Source organism: Populus nigra, chromosome 1, assembly GCF_951802175.1.
Source record: "Populus nigra chromosome 1, ddPopNigr1.1, whole genome shotgun sequence".
Lineage (NCBI taxonomy): Eukaryota > Viridiplantae > Streptophyta > Magnoliopsida > Malpighiales > Salicaceae > Populus > Populus nigra.
The window spans coordinates 48,278,557-48,291,398 of record NC_084852.1 but is presented as its reverse complement, the minus strand read 5'-3'; the positions used below and the strand labels follow the sequence as shown (position 1 = coordinate 48,291,398).

The window sequence follows — 12,842 nt, the reverse complement described above, 5'->3', positions numbered from 1 at the left end:
TGACTTGCACTATTCACTGAAACACTGTTTGAAGAAAAGTAGCTAGAAGATTAGAAGTGGATGAGGTTAATTGAACTTGATTTTTTTAGCTCAACATGGGGTATTGAAAAATTATCGATTTTAAATCTATTTAGGTGAGATGTTAGGTTTATTAGTTTACCATATATATATATATATATATATATATATATATATATATATATATATATATAATTTAAAAATATTAAATTTGATAACTTCCTAGATTAATATGTATTTAAAATTTAAATTTAAGTATAATTTATATATATTTAGGTTCAATATATAGCTGAGCTTTTTAATTCAGGCTTATTATATATTATTTCTTCAATAATCAGTATATCCTGCAAAACATGCAATCAATACCTTATTGATCAATGAATTGGATGAACATAAGATATAATTGTTGATTAGTTTTAGCAATACAAAAATGAATGTTTCCTGTGGTAATTCACAAAGGGACTAATAATGGATAAATCGTATTAGCTTGATTTCCATCTTTCTCAATTAATCTATAGAGCATGTATGCGTCAAAAATAATGAAAAAAAAAAAGTTTGGAAATCTACTGGATCAGACAACTTCCAAGCCATCATTGTATCTTGTTCTTGTTCGATCTGGAGAGTTAACAATTGCTTCCATGCCCTTTCTCTTGTTATTGGGTTGATCTTCTTCTTCTTCTTCTTCTTCCTTGCATCTTCCCTTCATTAGATGGGGTCTAAGCTTGTTGACATCTGATAATTGAACTGGCTTCAAGAAGAACTCTTCAGCTCCTTCTTCAAGGCATCTGATCAGTAAAAACCATCCATAACCCAAGTCAGACTAGTGTTTAAATATTCCAAGTTTCATCTTTGAAATGCGAAGAAATTGGAAAAAAATCATCAATCTGAGTTGCCTCACCTGTTGATTCTTGATGGGACATTCTCTGAGGACATGATCACAACTGGGATGTCCTTGAAATATTTAGATTCCTGAAAAAAATATGCATCGACATAGTCAGATTTCTAGCATATGATCAATTGGACAAAAACAGATTAATACCTTGAAGCACAATCAGATTGATTACCTTGATCTTTTTTAGAAGATCATAGCCTGTCATTCCTGGCATACAGTAATCTGTAATGATCATATTAATTTCAATGTGCTGATGATAGGGGTCAGGGGAAACAGAGGCAGGTTTTGAGTCTCTCAGCTCATTTTCTCCATTCAAGCCCAAAAACTCCAAGGCCTTGCTTCCTGAATCCACTGCCGTGACTGTAAAAATGACCCAAAACCAAAAAAATTGTCAGCAATCAAGAATCCAAGATCAAAATAATATATAATCCAAGAAACCCTTTGGGCTTCGACATCCATAGACATGGCTATGGTTGTACCTTGATAAGAAGAGGTTTTAAGGAGCCTTTCAATCAACTTTCTGTCAATAAGGCAGTCATCGACAGCAAGAACATGAAACTGAGTCTCAGTAGCCATGGTAGTAGCCAGAGCCATTTCCACAGCCATTACAATTCCACTAGCGATGTGTCAAGCCAAGAAGAGACGGAGAAGAAGAGAGAATATTGAAACCAATAAAGCGGGATGAAGAGAAAGAAGGGAAGGAAAGGGACTTTTAAATGGGAAGCCATAGGAGGTGCGAGTCCTGTAGAAAATCTGGACAGTTTGGAAAGCAAGATCCGGCAGATTTCCTAGAGAATCTTAAGGATCTTCTACGTTGATTTTTGAATTAGACAACAAGCAAAGATGGTGATATGTGTTTTATTTTTTTCATTTTAATAATTGGACCTCACTCGTTTTATTCTTTTTAAATTTTGACCCTTCGATTAAAGTTTGAGACAAACTATTCCAGGAAGGTGCCCCCAACTTGACCTCTTCAATTACAGACAAGGTACGGTTTGAGAGTTCCATGCACGTGCATAAACTGCTGCCAGATATGCAATTGTTTTTTTTTTTTGTTTTTTTTTCGCCAATAATAATATTTCACCCTAATTTGCCAAATTTCTAAGTTGCGGAAAAAGACTGTAATTATCGAGTTAATATCAATTAATTTTATTATAATTTTTTTTAATTGACTCTATCAGATCAACCAAATTTTATTTAATTTAAAATCTACATCAATTTATAATTTAAAATCAGCATTGTACATCTTAGATGTTGATCTATAGGAAAATATTTTAAAGATTAAATGGTTTTGAAAGAAGATTTTCATGTTTAATGTTATGGTACAATATGTTTTTTAAAAATATTTTTTATTTGAAGATGTATTGAAATATTTTTTTATTTTTTTAATATTAGCACATTAAAATCATTAAAAAATACAAAAAAAAACAATCAATTTAATATTTTTCATATTAAATACAAACCTTAATATAAACACGGGTTGAAACTCAATGCCATGATTTTGGCAAGTGAAACTTCACATCTTAATCATGTTTGTTGCATGAAAACGTAATTAATTATGATCCATGGGAATTAATTTGTGGGGTCTTTCTAAATGTTCTTTCTTTGGATTTATTTATGGGTTTTTTTTTTTTTGAAGACATTGCATCTTGCCTTGTTGTGTTGTGTTTTGTTTTGTTCGGTGTACCAAATAAATTAGGCACTCGATTGACCCTAATCTTCTATTACCCTCAATAAAAGCAATTTGTAGTTTTCTTTCTCTTTCTACGTTGAAAATCAGATTTGCCTGTGGGTTTCTTTCTAGGCTTTAGCATTTGTGATCAAGGCTACAATTATATCACCAAAATTCAAAAGCAACGGGCAAACCACTCGCGTAAATGAAACTCCTCCAAGTGTCAGCACGAGCAATAGGCAAATCGCAAGCAACCAATTAATAGAACCCACAAGCAAGGCTCGTTCGGTGAGAAGAACTTGTAAAACATCATTCAATCCTCAACCTCTCGCAAATATATCAAAATCCTCTAAATTTTATAATTTATTTAACTTATTTTTTATTAGATTATTATGGTACCGTGAACTGAGTTATAAATTTAATAGGTTAAAAAATATTGATTTGAGTTGATCTAATATATTATCATCTAATTTAAAAAAAAATATTATCTTATTATTTGAGTCATACTGTATTTTTAATTATTTTTTAAATTGTTTCTGAACTTACCAAGTCAATCTAATTTTTTTTATTTTTTTTATTAGAAAAATATATTAGTAATGTATAATTAATGATAGCTTATTATCTAAAATACTTCATGACATCACTTCTAAAATATTCCCATCAATTGAGTGAATGGGATTCCACAAAATCCAATGATTGAAATTTCTCGAGAGTGATTCAAGGAACAATTTTTTCAAACAATGAATTGAAAAAGAAAATCAAATACGATACTGCCTCCTAACCATTCCCCCTCATCGGAAACAACTATCCGGATTGCAAATACCAGATTTTGGGCCAGAATCAGTACAACGTGAAGATCTTCATTATTCTATGGGCGGAAGATTTGTTTCTCATGCCTATAATAATATTTTGGTTACTTTTAAGGAGATTTCTGAATAAAGGGTTGATTGCTATCTTGCTGGGGATCTGCTTTGGTTGTGTTTGGATTCTATGAGGGAACACTTTGGCTGCCATACTTTTATGCTTGATCATCACTGGAAACCCACCAACGCAGAAATCGACACCGAGGGCCACCTAGCTAAAAAGAAGTACAAGGAAATTTGCTAATTAAATGCTAATCACCAAAGTTAATCACCTTTAGTTAAGCATAAAGCAAGCTAAAACAAGCATCTTGTTTGTGTTTTGTTTTTCTTAATTCTTGGGTGTTGGCCTTTTCCTTAATTTAGAGTATTAAAGTTGAATCATCTTTCTCTCCTACCCCTTCCTCTTCTATTTACATTGGTAAGATAATCGATAAAAGTTAGTGTCCATTAATTTAATTGGTAAGATAATCGATAAAAATTGAAAAAAACAAATAAATCTTTATTATTATAATTATAAAACTCAATATAGAGTTGATCCAATCTAATTCTCGGGCCGTGAGTTGATTTAAAAAAAAAAATTAAAAGTAAATTCTAGATCGATATATAAGGGATTTATAACTTAATTTTCTTCTAGTAAGTACGGAAATATAATCCTCCTAATAAGTATTGAAATATAATCCTGCTACACTGGGATTATGTGACATCATGAGATGTGGAATTTTTTTATAAAAAAAAATCGACAACAAGGATAAAAAATAAATTACATCCTCGGTGGATGCCAAGAAGTTGTACGTGGCAACGATTTTTTTATTTGGAGTCGGAAAGAACAGAGCATGTCCAGTTATAACCAATATGAAATTCAGAGAATGGCAAGAGATAGAGCCCAGGGGACGGGAGGTGGGGGACGTGGACCCACCAAATCACCATGGGAGATATGGAGCCACCATTCTCCAATGGCGGATCATGTGTTCTTATCTTCTTCTTCACTGGTAATGGTGATATTTCTTTAATTAAAGAGCTCCTTAATTCGTACCTGCGGAATCCCTCTGTCACTGTTGTTTAGAAATTCGCAGTATCTTCATTGGCATCGAGGATCTTGTTCTTATGGGATTTCACGTGCTGAATCTTTCACTTTGCACCGCAAGTCTTTTTTTTTTTTAGTTTAACATGGGTGTCCGGGTCAGCTTACGTGTACCTCAACTAATTCTACGAGTTCTGAAGTTAACGACCATGTAAGTCTCCAATGACCATCATATGAGCAACCACAGAGCTCAAACCTGAAACCATATAAATCTTTTGTTTTATTTACTAGCTTCTTGATCTATGTGTTTGGCTTTACTTGTATTCTCATTTTTCTCTTGTTTGCTTATTAATCAACTTTGGAGTTGCATCTTAAGGGAATAAAAATATATATCATTAATTAAAGTTGGTTCAAAGATCATAATAATACCCTAGAAAAAACAACAGTAAATAACCCTATTACCCTCGTTAACCAGGTTATATGTTACTTGATTAAGATGCAGGGTTGTTATTTTAATGCTGTAATTTATAATAAAATAAGTTTGGTTATAAAATAAAAATACTATTTTGTATTTTTTTAGTTTATTTTATTATGTTATTAGTTATTGTTATAGCTAGGCAAGAGGTTAATTAATCAACTTGTTGCTTCCAAGTTTACATTTTAAAATTTAAGCAGTGCTTTTAATTGTGGAGGTCCACTAACTAGTAAAAGGAGGAGTGGGAAAATGAAGTTGCTTAGGAGTGAGGCTCGGTATGTTTGGTATTGTAGTAATTTTATTTGAAAATATATTGAAATAATATATATTTTTTAATTTTTAAAATTTATTTTGATACTAGTAAATTAAAATAATTTAAAAATATTAAAAAAACAATTGGAAAAAAATTATTTTCTTTTCTAAAAACACCATTATAAACACAACTTTCAAAATACCATCAATGATACGTTGTCTCGGTGCTAGTACGAATTCATGTGATTGTTGTCTTCCTACTTTCTTATTTTGGCTTGGATTAAACTATTTTATTTAGTCCCTGTATTATAGAAAAATAACTAGTTAGTCCCTCTAATTTAATAAATCCAAAATAAGTGCGCGCACATATGTATGTATTAATTTAGTCATTCTGTTGGTTTCCATCATGAAAATATATTTTTTCGCTAAAATGTTCTTCATTTCAAGTCAAATTTCTTAATTCATCTAATTATACAAAAAACACAAAAGGGCAATTTAGATATTTTCAAAAAATAACTGTTGACTCTAGTTAAGGGGCTAATTTATGATTCTCAAAACTCAAAGGAGTAATATATAAAATCATAAGAAGACATGGATTAAATCATAAGCTATCCTTTATCGTGTAAAGAAAAGCCTTTCAGAATAAGTATATATTTGTCACCCAGCTATTGGACTTGGAACAATTTGGTCATCAATCAATTAATTTCATGAATTTAATCCTTAATGTTTTTAATTGATCCTTTAATCTTTTCAATTATTTTTTAAATTTGATTAATGGAATATATTATGGTAAAGAATAACAATTTATATGACATTCAAATTCTACAAAAGTCTCTTAATCTAAATGATTGAGTAGCATTCTCATATTTTACATGTAATTAAAAATATTGAATTAGTCAACTTCATGTTTTCAAAATATAGAATAAATATTAATTAGTAAATATGTGGTATAGTGGTATTCTTATAAAAGCAAAAAAATGAGATCTTGGCTGAGAGGCTAATTAAGTTTTATTAATCTATAGCTTAGCAATAAAAAGAAAAATCATGATAAGTATTATTATATCAAATTATATTTAAATTTAGGCCTCCTTTGGATAAATATTTAGAGTACAGAAAAGTTTTGTTTTTCACAAAATAAAAGGATTTCATTTATTAAAAAATAGGAGCATTTATAAATAAATAAAACATATATAAATCATGAAAGACAAAAGTAATGGACTAATTGCATAATTACGTACATTCTATTATAAAATTCTACTGACAAAAAAAATTTGTGAAGGTAACAAATATTAATACAACCTCAAATTTCTATATACTTTTTAGTCAGACAAGAAATTCCTAGAATTTCTCTTCAATTGCAAATGTAAATCAGTACCATTCAACTTATTAAAGAATCATTTTAACCTAATAGTTTAAATTATTAGATAAGATTTCAAGATATTATTTATATTATTCTCTAACATCCCCTCAAGTGAAAGTCCTTTGACCTTGAAACTTGCACATATTGATATTATCTTATGCTTAATTTTTATCAAATAAATGAGGATTATAAGATTCGAACTCGTGACCGCTTAGCCACAAGGCCCTGATACCATGTTAAAGAACCATCTCAATTTAAAAGATTAAACTGTTAAGTAAGGTCTCAATATATGATTTATATTAAGTTATGTTTAGTACAAGATTCAAAAATGAAAATTAATCATTACAAAAGTAATTAATTTTTAAAAGTATAAAAACTTATTCTTAAAGATATTTGGTGTTTTGATAAATCAAAGGGTAAATTGTTGGTGACAATAGAAATTAAGAAGACAATTACTTTTTTTTTATTTAAAAAGTAAGAAAAGAAAAAAATAATTTTATTTTTTGGGATGTTAAAATTTACCCTTAAAAGATCCATTTAGAGAGTAATAATTACCCTCCTTGTATTATCTTTATACCAAAGTACATATCCATAGGGTTAAAATAAATCTTTTCTAAACATATTTTAGTTAAACATCTTCTATCATTTTTCAAGATATATAGTAAAATGAAATTTTTTATTTAATATCTCCAATATCTCTTATTTTAATGACTATGAAATATAATTTGATAATAATATTTAGATCAGAATATCATATTTCTTGAGATCCAAGAGTTTGATCTATTATGGAAATTGAGTTTTGCATAATTTTATTTACATAGTGTTGTGTATTTCAATATTTTTAAAAAGAAATCAGTATTTCATAAGCGAAAGAGTAGCAATATCAATGCCATCTACTTAAATTTTGATATTAATTAAAAACGAAAGCACTCCATGAACCAATTAAGTTCACGGGAAAACAATGCAAGAGATAGAAGGACGGGAATCTCATGTGCGAGTTCTCATGAAAAATAAATTAACTAATCTCACTTCATTAAGAAACAGCACACAAAAAGAAAAAAATTTACATAAAGAGTTAAATTTGGAAAATTCATGTTTCAACAAATACAAAACAAATATTCATTATTATTTTGTATATATTATTAAATTAGATCTGACAGGTCAATAAAATAACTCAAATTAAACCTGGCTCAAGTTAATTTTATTTTGAATTGATTTTTGATATTAATACGATGAAATCTATGCTGATTTAGCTGAACCCGGTTTAAGCTTGTTCAGGTCAAAATCATGTAATTAAAAAAAATTTAAAATAATATTATTTTAGATAAAAAAATAGACTCGAATTGATTTAATAACTTATGAGTTAATATGATAACTTAATAACTCAAGCTCTAAATCAAATCAGATCATATAACAAACCAAGTTTGACAATCATGATAGTTAATTAGAACTTAATATCTATGATCAAATTAGCACTTGTTTTTTTATTTGGTACAGTGATGTACTGCAATATTTAGAGGTGTTTTTAAGCTAATTACAACTTTAAAAGTTGTTTGGTTTTTATTGTTTAAACCTATTTTTTAATGATAAAAACTTAGTTTGAAAAAAAAACTATAATTTATAAAAAAATTTAACTTGTTTTTGATTTTTTAAATTACAATCAAAATAATTACAACAATATCATATACAGTCTTATTACTAGACTTTAACACACCCATTCATAGCATTCATGGCATAATCAAACATTGAGACAATAATAATGAGAAGATTATATATAGAATATTTGAAAGTATATGATCATGTGGTGATCATTCCCATCTTGGTTGTGCTTTGGATCGAATTAAGACACACAGTGATTAAATCTACCCAGCAGTAATTTCGGAAATTAAATTATTGCAACTTGAAAGTTTAATTATATGAGAGTTTGATGAGGATTTAATTGCAGTCAAACTTAAAAATAGCCCTTGAACTATAACTCAAATTTCAACCGAATCCTTTAAGAATTTTTGTTTTAATTGGATCTCCAAGCATAAAAAATCAAACATGGCACCGATTTTCAACGAGAAACATCAAGCAGATTCAAGCTTATTAAGAAAAGCTATGAATTTCCAAACATTAAACCACAACATTCCTAATACAAACATTGATGACATCTTAATTATAACACTATCTATTCAAGCATTAGCATTAACATTCATATAGTTTGAGTTTCTACTAGATTTAGAACCATTTATACGGTCCCATGATCTCATGTTTTCGCATCTAAATTCTCAGCAAAGGCCAGTTCCCTGCCCTCTTGTGGTTTCTCACCTTCAACTTTTTTGTACACAAAACCATGAGCAACCCATAAATAAACACAAAAATTTAGAGCACTCAATACAGCCAAGATCCAGTAGAAGTAGTCAACATGGGCACGGTTAAGATTGTTGCCAAGCAAAATGCCACTGGACCTTGCTGTAATAGCCTGCACCACGGTTATAATTGCAGTGTTGAAAAAGCTCCCAAGTCCAGTTACACTTATATATGCTGCGGCTCCCATGCTTCTCATCGATTCCGGCATTTGATCATAGAACAATTCTTGTAATCCAACGACCGTGAACACATCTGATATTCCACTGATCATGTACTGCGGAAGTATCCACCAGACACTCATTGGTATTGTTGCTTTTGGGATGTCCATTAGGCCATGTTCTCTTGCAATGCTAACCCTTTTAGCCTCTACTAGAGCTGCTACTACCATTTCTACTATAGACAGAAACAGGCCAATGCCAATCCGTTGTAGCATTGTTATACCGGAGCTGTGCCCGGTTATTTTTCTCGCTGCTGGGATGAAAACACGTTCGTAAAATGGGATAGTAAAGAGGATCGTGAGGCCTACGAGGCTTTGAAATGATGCTGGAGGAACTTGGAAGTTTGGTCCTATTGATCTGGTCATTGTGCTACCTTGCTTGATGAAAAGAGTGTGTGTTTGAACTATCACTACAGTGAACATTAAGCAACTTAACCAAATGGGGAGGAGGCGCAGGACAAGCTTTACTTCTTCCACTTGGTTGAGTGAGCATAGCCGCCAAGGGTTCCTTGTTTTGCTTGAGGCATCTAAATCGTCAATGATCATGGCCTTGTCCAAGAACCTGAATGATCAACATGTTATGAGCAGAACGACTCCAGAAATTATGGATATAAATGATATGCAGTTCTCAGCAATTTAAAATGAGATTTCTTTAATTTTCATACCTCTAAGATTCTCTATTATTAACCTAATCTCAGCAAGTCATAATTGATCATATATATTTTTTTATATATAATTTTCGGTGTTATATAGTCTGGCGTATCTTTCGGCCAACCTACGCGCAAAGACTAGCTAGGTCCCTCTCTGATCTGGAAGGTCTTGATTTCACTGGAGGTTGCCCTTGATTCTCTTTAAGAGAAAGCAGAGAAGCAAGTAATCAATGATGTAATGCTACCTGGAAAGTAAGCAAACAAAAAGGACTTGATGCTACCTAATGGAAAGAAAGAAATCTATCAGTGATTTTATAGACGGTAGGGCTTGATTCTGTTTTAGAGAAAGCAAAGATTAAAGTTGCTAATGGTTTTTGCAGAAGTTAGGCTTGATTCTATTTAAGAGAAAGCAAAGCAAAAGGGCTTGATAGCTGATTCTGCCATAAAAATGAAAGTTTTAGCATCTTTGGCTGAAGGGAGGATAGGAATATTTGTTTGCTATAAGAGAGTGTTCGACAATCCAAAAAATAATATATATATATATATATAAAAGAAAAAGATTAAGGTTTCATTAGTACTGTATGATGTTATTATAAATAATTTTAAAAAATAAATTTAACTCAAATAAAAAAAATTATATATAGATTAAACTGAAAAAATAATAATATTATTTTACTTTTAATAAATAAACTAAAATAAATCTATATCTTTTAACAGATAAATCAACAGAAAATGGGTTGACTCCATTTAACTTAAAAAGAAGCAGCACACTAATAATTTAGGTACAGAGGAGAAAATATACTGTTATTCTTGAGGTGCCGGAGTTTCAGCTGGTCCATGCCAACCTCACCATTAACAGACTAGAGTCTTAAACTCGAGGATTCAATTGAATTTTTATTGTTACGTAAACTTTTCGTCGACAGTAACAGAAGCTTGGTCTTGAAGGAATTATTATGTTTTTGTAGTGTTTGAAGTCAGAACAGTGAGTCATTATGCAGGCAGTGAATCTCATCAATCCATACATAAGATGCTCTGCATGGTTGCGTTTCTTTGCCTACAAAGCAGCAGCACCTTTTCTGATCAGAAAATCCAAATAAAATCGCTGCCTGCACCCTTACAATGAGCATTTTTAGGCCAATGAATCTAGCCTGTTTAATCCTAGTCAAACCCATTAAAGGTAGCCATGTTCACTGATATGACCCCAACCAACACCATTACCCCCATTGTTCTTCAATTCAACATAGCAATTGAGGATAAGAGGATACTTTTACACTAAAATAAGAAAATAAAATATGCTTGCCTTTTGAATGGACCCATACCTGAATTGATTAGTGGCTGCCAAAGTTCGTTTCCGGGGTTGACCTTCGATGTCGGTCCCACCTGCCTCATAACATATGCCCCACCCTTGTCGCGTCTGGACCACGCGCCGCTTCCTCGTGGCTGCCACAAATACTTGTGCCACCATTGTGAAAGGGCTTCCCACCGGAGCTTGTTTCCTGTATCTCTTAATTCCTATCAAGAAAATAAACAGTGCCACCCCTAAAGCTCCTGTCAGGATTCCAATTCCTGCTGTCCATCCGAGATTGTCCTATTCACGTACTCACATTTGAATACATCGATTATTAATCAATGCCACGCATTAATTTGGAACATTAATGAATTTAGTTCAAAATGTCGGAAAACTTGACAGAACTAGAAAGATTAATTTCCGTCGAAGGAATGAATGTGTTAGAAGTCAAGTGACACTCTCATTCTGAACTGGAAACTTTGAAATAGTTCAAGAACTTGGTTACCTGGATATAAATAACCACCAATATAGCTGAAGATGCACCAACCACTATGCCTAAGTACCACCAGTTGAAGAATGAGCTCTTGGCTGCCTTCTCCTCTGGCTCCTCCTCATCAAACTGATCCGCGGCGAAGGTCTGCACACTTGGCTTGTGACCACCTTCACCAACAGCTAGTATGTAGAGAGCGATAAAGAACACAGCCTCCCTGTAATGCGTAGGAATTACTGAGACTGATAAGGTCAACAGAACCATCCCCTGTGATATAAAGTCATGTGAGCAAAATCATCAACGAAATCAACTACACAAATGAACATAATAAAAAATAAACCTAGAAAAAAAGGTCAGTGAAGTTAGCTAGCGGATGTGCTTTGTACATTATGACTAGGTTTTAAATCCATATGCACGAGGAACAGTTAGTTTAGGCAGGAACTGTCACGCACCAAGATTCTTCAATGCAAAGAGATTTATTTTTTGTTTGACAGTGATCAGCTTTTTTCTGGGTTATAAAGAATGATCAATTCTTCAAAATCAGGGGAGTTAAAAGTGGTAGCTGGTGAACATACGATGAAGTAAATGATCGAAGACAGAAGGATGGTCTTGAAGCGGCCAAGTAAAGAGTCAGCTACAATAGCTCCAAAGATAGGGAAGATTGCCGAGACACCAACCCATGTATTGATGTTCTTGATGGCCGTAGAAGTGGACTGATGAAGATCATTTGTGAGGTATGTTATGAGGTTACCAGCCAAACCATAGTAGGCAAATCTCAGAGCCACCTCAACAACTGCAGACATACATACATAATGAAATGAAAATCTTAAATGTTAAGAGAGGATGAGATTTTATTCAAAGAAGAAAAAGATGATGAAGTAGTTAGCTTACAGATAATGAAGATGGCAGCATTCCAGCCACCTTTGGAGGGTTTTCGTGGGGTGGAGACAACCTTGGTCTCTGCTCGGCCATTTTGTGTCATGATGAGAGCAACGGTGCTATCCACAGAAGGTTGTGAGAATTTGGACATGGCTAGGTGGGAGATGGTGTTAGGCAGATAGGCCTTAATTTTACATGGAAACTCTACCTCATTACTTTAGTATTTATAGATGTTTTTAAACTTATTGCCACCAAGATAGGGTTGTTTGGCACTATTTTTGTTTTTATTTTTAGGTATTTTTTAAAAATATTTTTAGTTTAAAATATATTAAATTAATGTTTTTTAGTGTTTTTTTTATGATTTTGATGTATTTATATTAAAAAAATATGAAAAAATAATAATTTATTTTTAT

The 12,842-nt window shown here is 31.8% G+C and overlaps 2 protein-coding genes across 2 annotated transcripts; both read right to left on the bottom strand.

Moving 5' to 3' along the window:
- Positions 1-400: 400 nt before the first annotated feature.
- Positions 401-1,699, bottom strand: LOC133698660 (two-component response regulator ORR9-like). Its single transcript, XM_062121670.1, has 4 exons — positions 1,390-1,699; positions 1,083-1,270; positions 917-987; positions 401-803 (listed from the first exon to the last, which is right to left on the bottom strand). The coding sequence occupies exons 1-4, from the start codon at positions 1,514-1,516 to the stop codon at positions 590-592; spliced, it is 600 nt and encodes a 199-aa protein (XP_061977654.1). The 5' UTR covers positions 1,517-1,699; the 3' UTR covers positions 401-589.
- A 6,907-nt stretch (positions 1,700-8,606) lies between these two features.
- LOC133701718 (protein NRT1/ PTR FAMILY 5.4-like) lies at positions 8,607-12,641 on the bottom strand. The gene is made up of 5 exons (XM_062125763.1): positions 12,442-12,641; positions 12,126-12,343; positions 11,566-11,817; positions 11,092-11,360; positions 8,607-9,684 (listed from the first exon to the last, which is right to left on the bottom strand). The coding sequence occupies exons 1-5, from the start codon at positions 12,578-12,580 to the stop codon at positions 8,802-8,804; spliced, it is 1,761 nt and encodes a 586-aa protein (XP_061981747.1). The 5' UTR covers positions 12,581-12,641; the 3' UTR covers positions 8,607-8,801.
- Between the last annotated feature and the right edge of the window lie 201 nt (positions 12,642-12,842).

Excerpts from the sequence above, each read along its gene's own strand:
- LOC133698660 (XM_062121670.1), bottom strand. The coding sequence starts at position 1,516 with ATGGCTGTGGAAATGGCTCTGGCTACTACCATGGCTACTGAGACTCAG. Across the intron at positions 988-1,082 it reads ATCTTCTAAAAAAGATCAAG|GAATCTAAATATTTCAAGGA; the intron begins GTAATCAATCTG and ends TATTTTTTTCAG. Across the intron at positions 804-916 it reads GTCCCATCAAGAATCAACAG|ATGCCTTGAAGAAGGAGCTG; the intron begins GTGAGGCAACTC and ends TTTACTGATCAG.
- LOC133701718 (XM_062125763.1), bottom strand. The coding sequence starts at position 12,580 with ATGTCCAAATTCTCACAACCTTCTGTGGATAGCACCGTTGCTCTCATC. Across the intron at positions 11,818-12,125 it reads CTTCGATCATTTACTTCATC|GGGATGGTTCTGTTGACCTT; the intron begins GTATGTTCACCA and ends TTTATATCACAG. Across the intron at positions 9,685-11,091 it reads GCAGCCACTAATCAATTCAG|GTTCTTGGACAAGGCCATGA; the intron begins GTATGGGTCCAT and ends TTGATCATTCAG.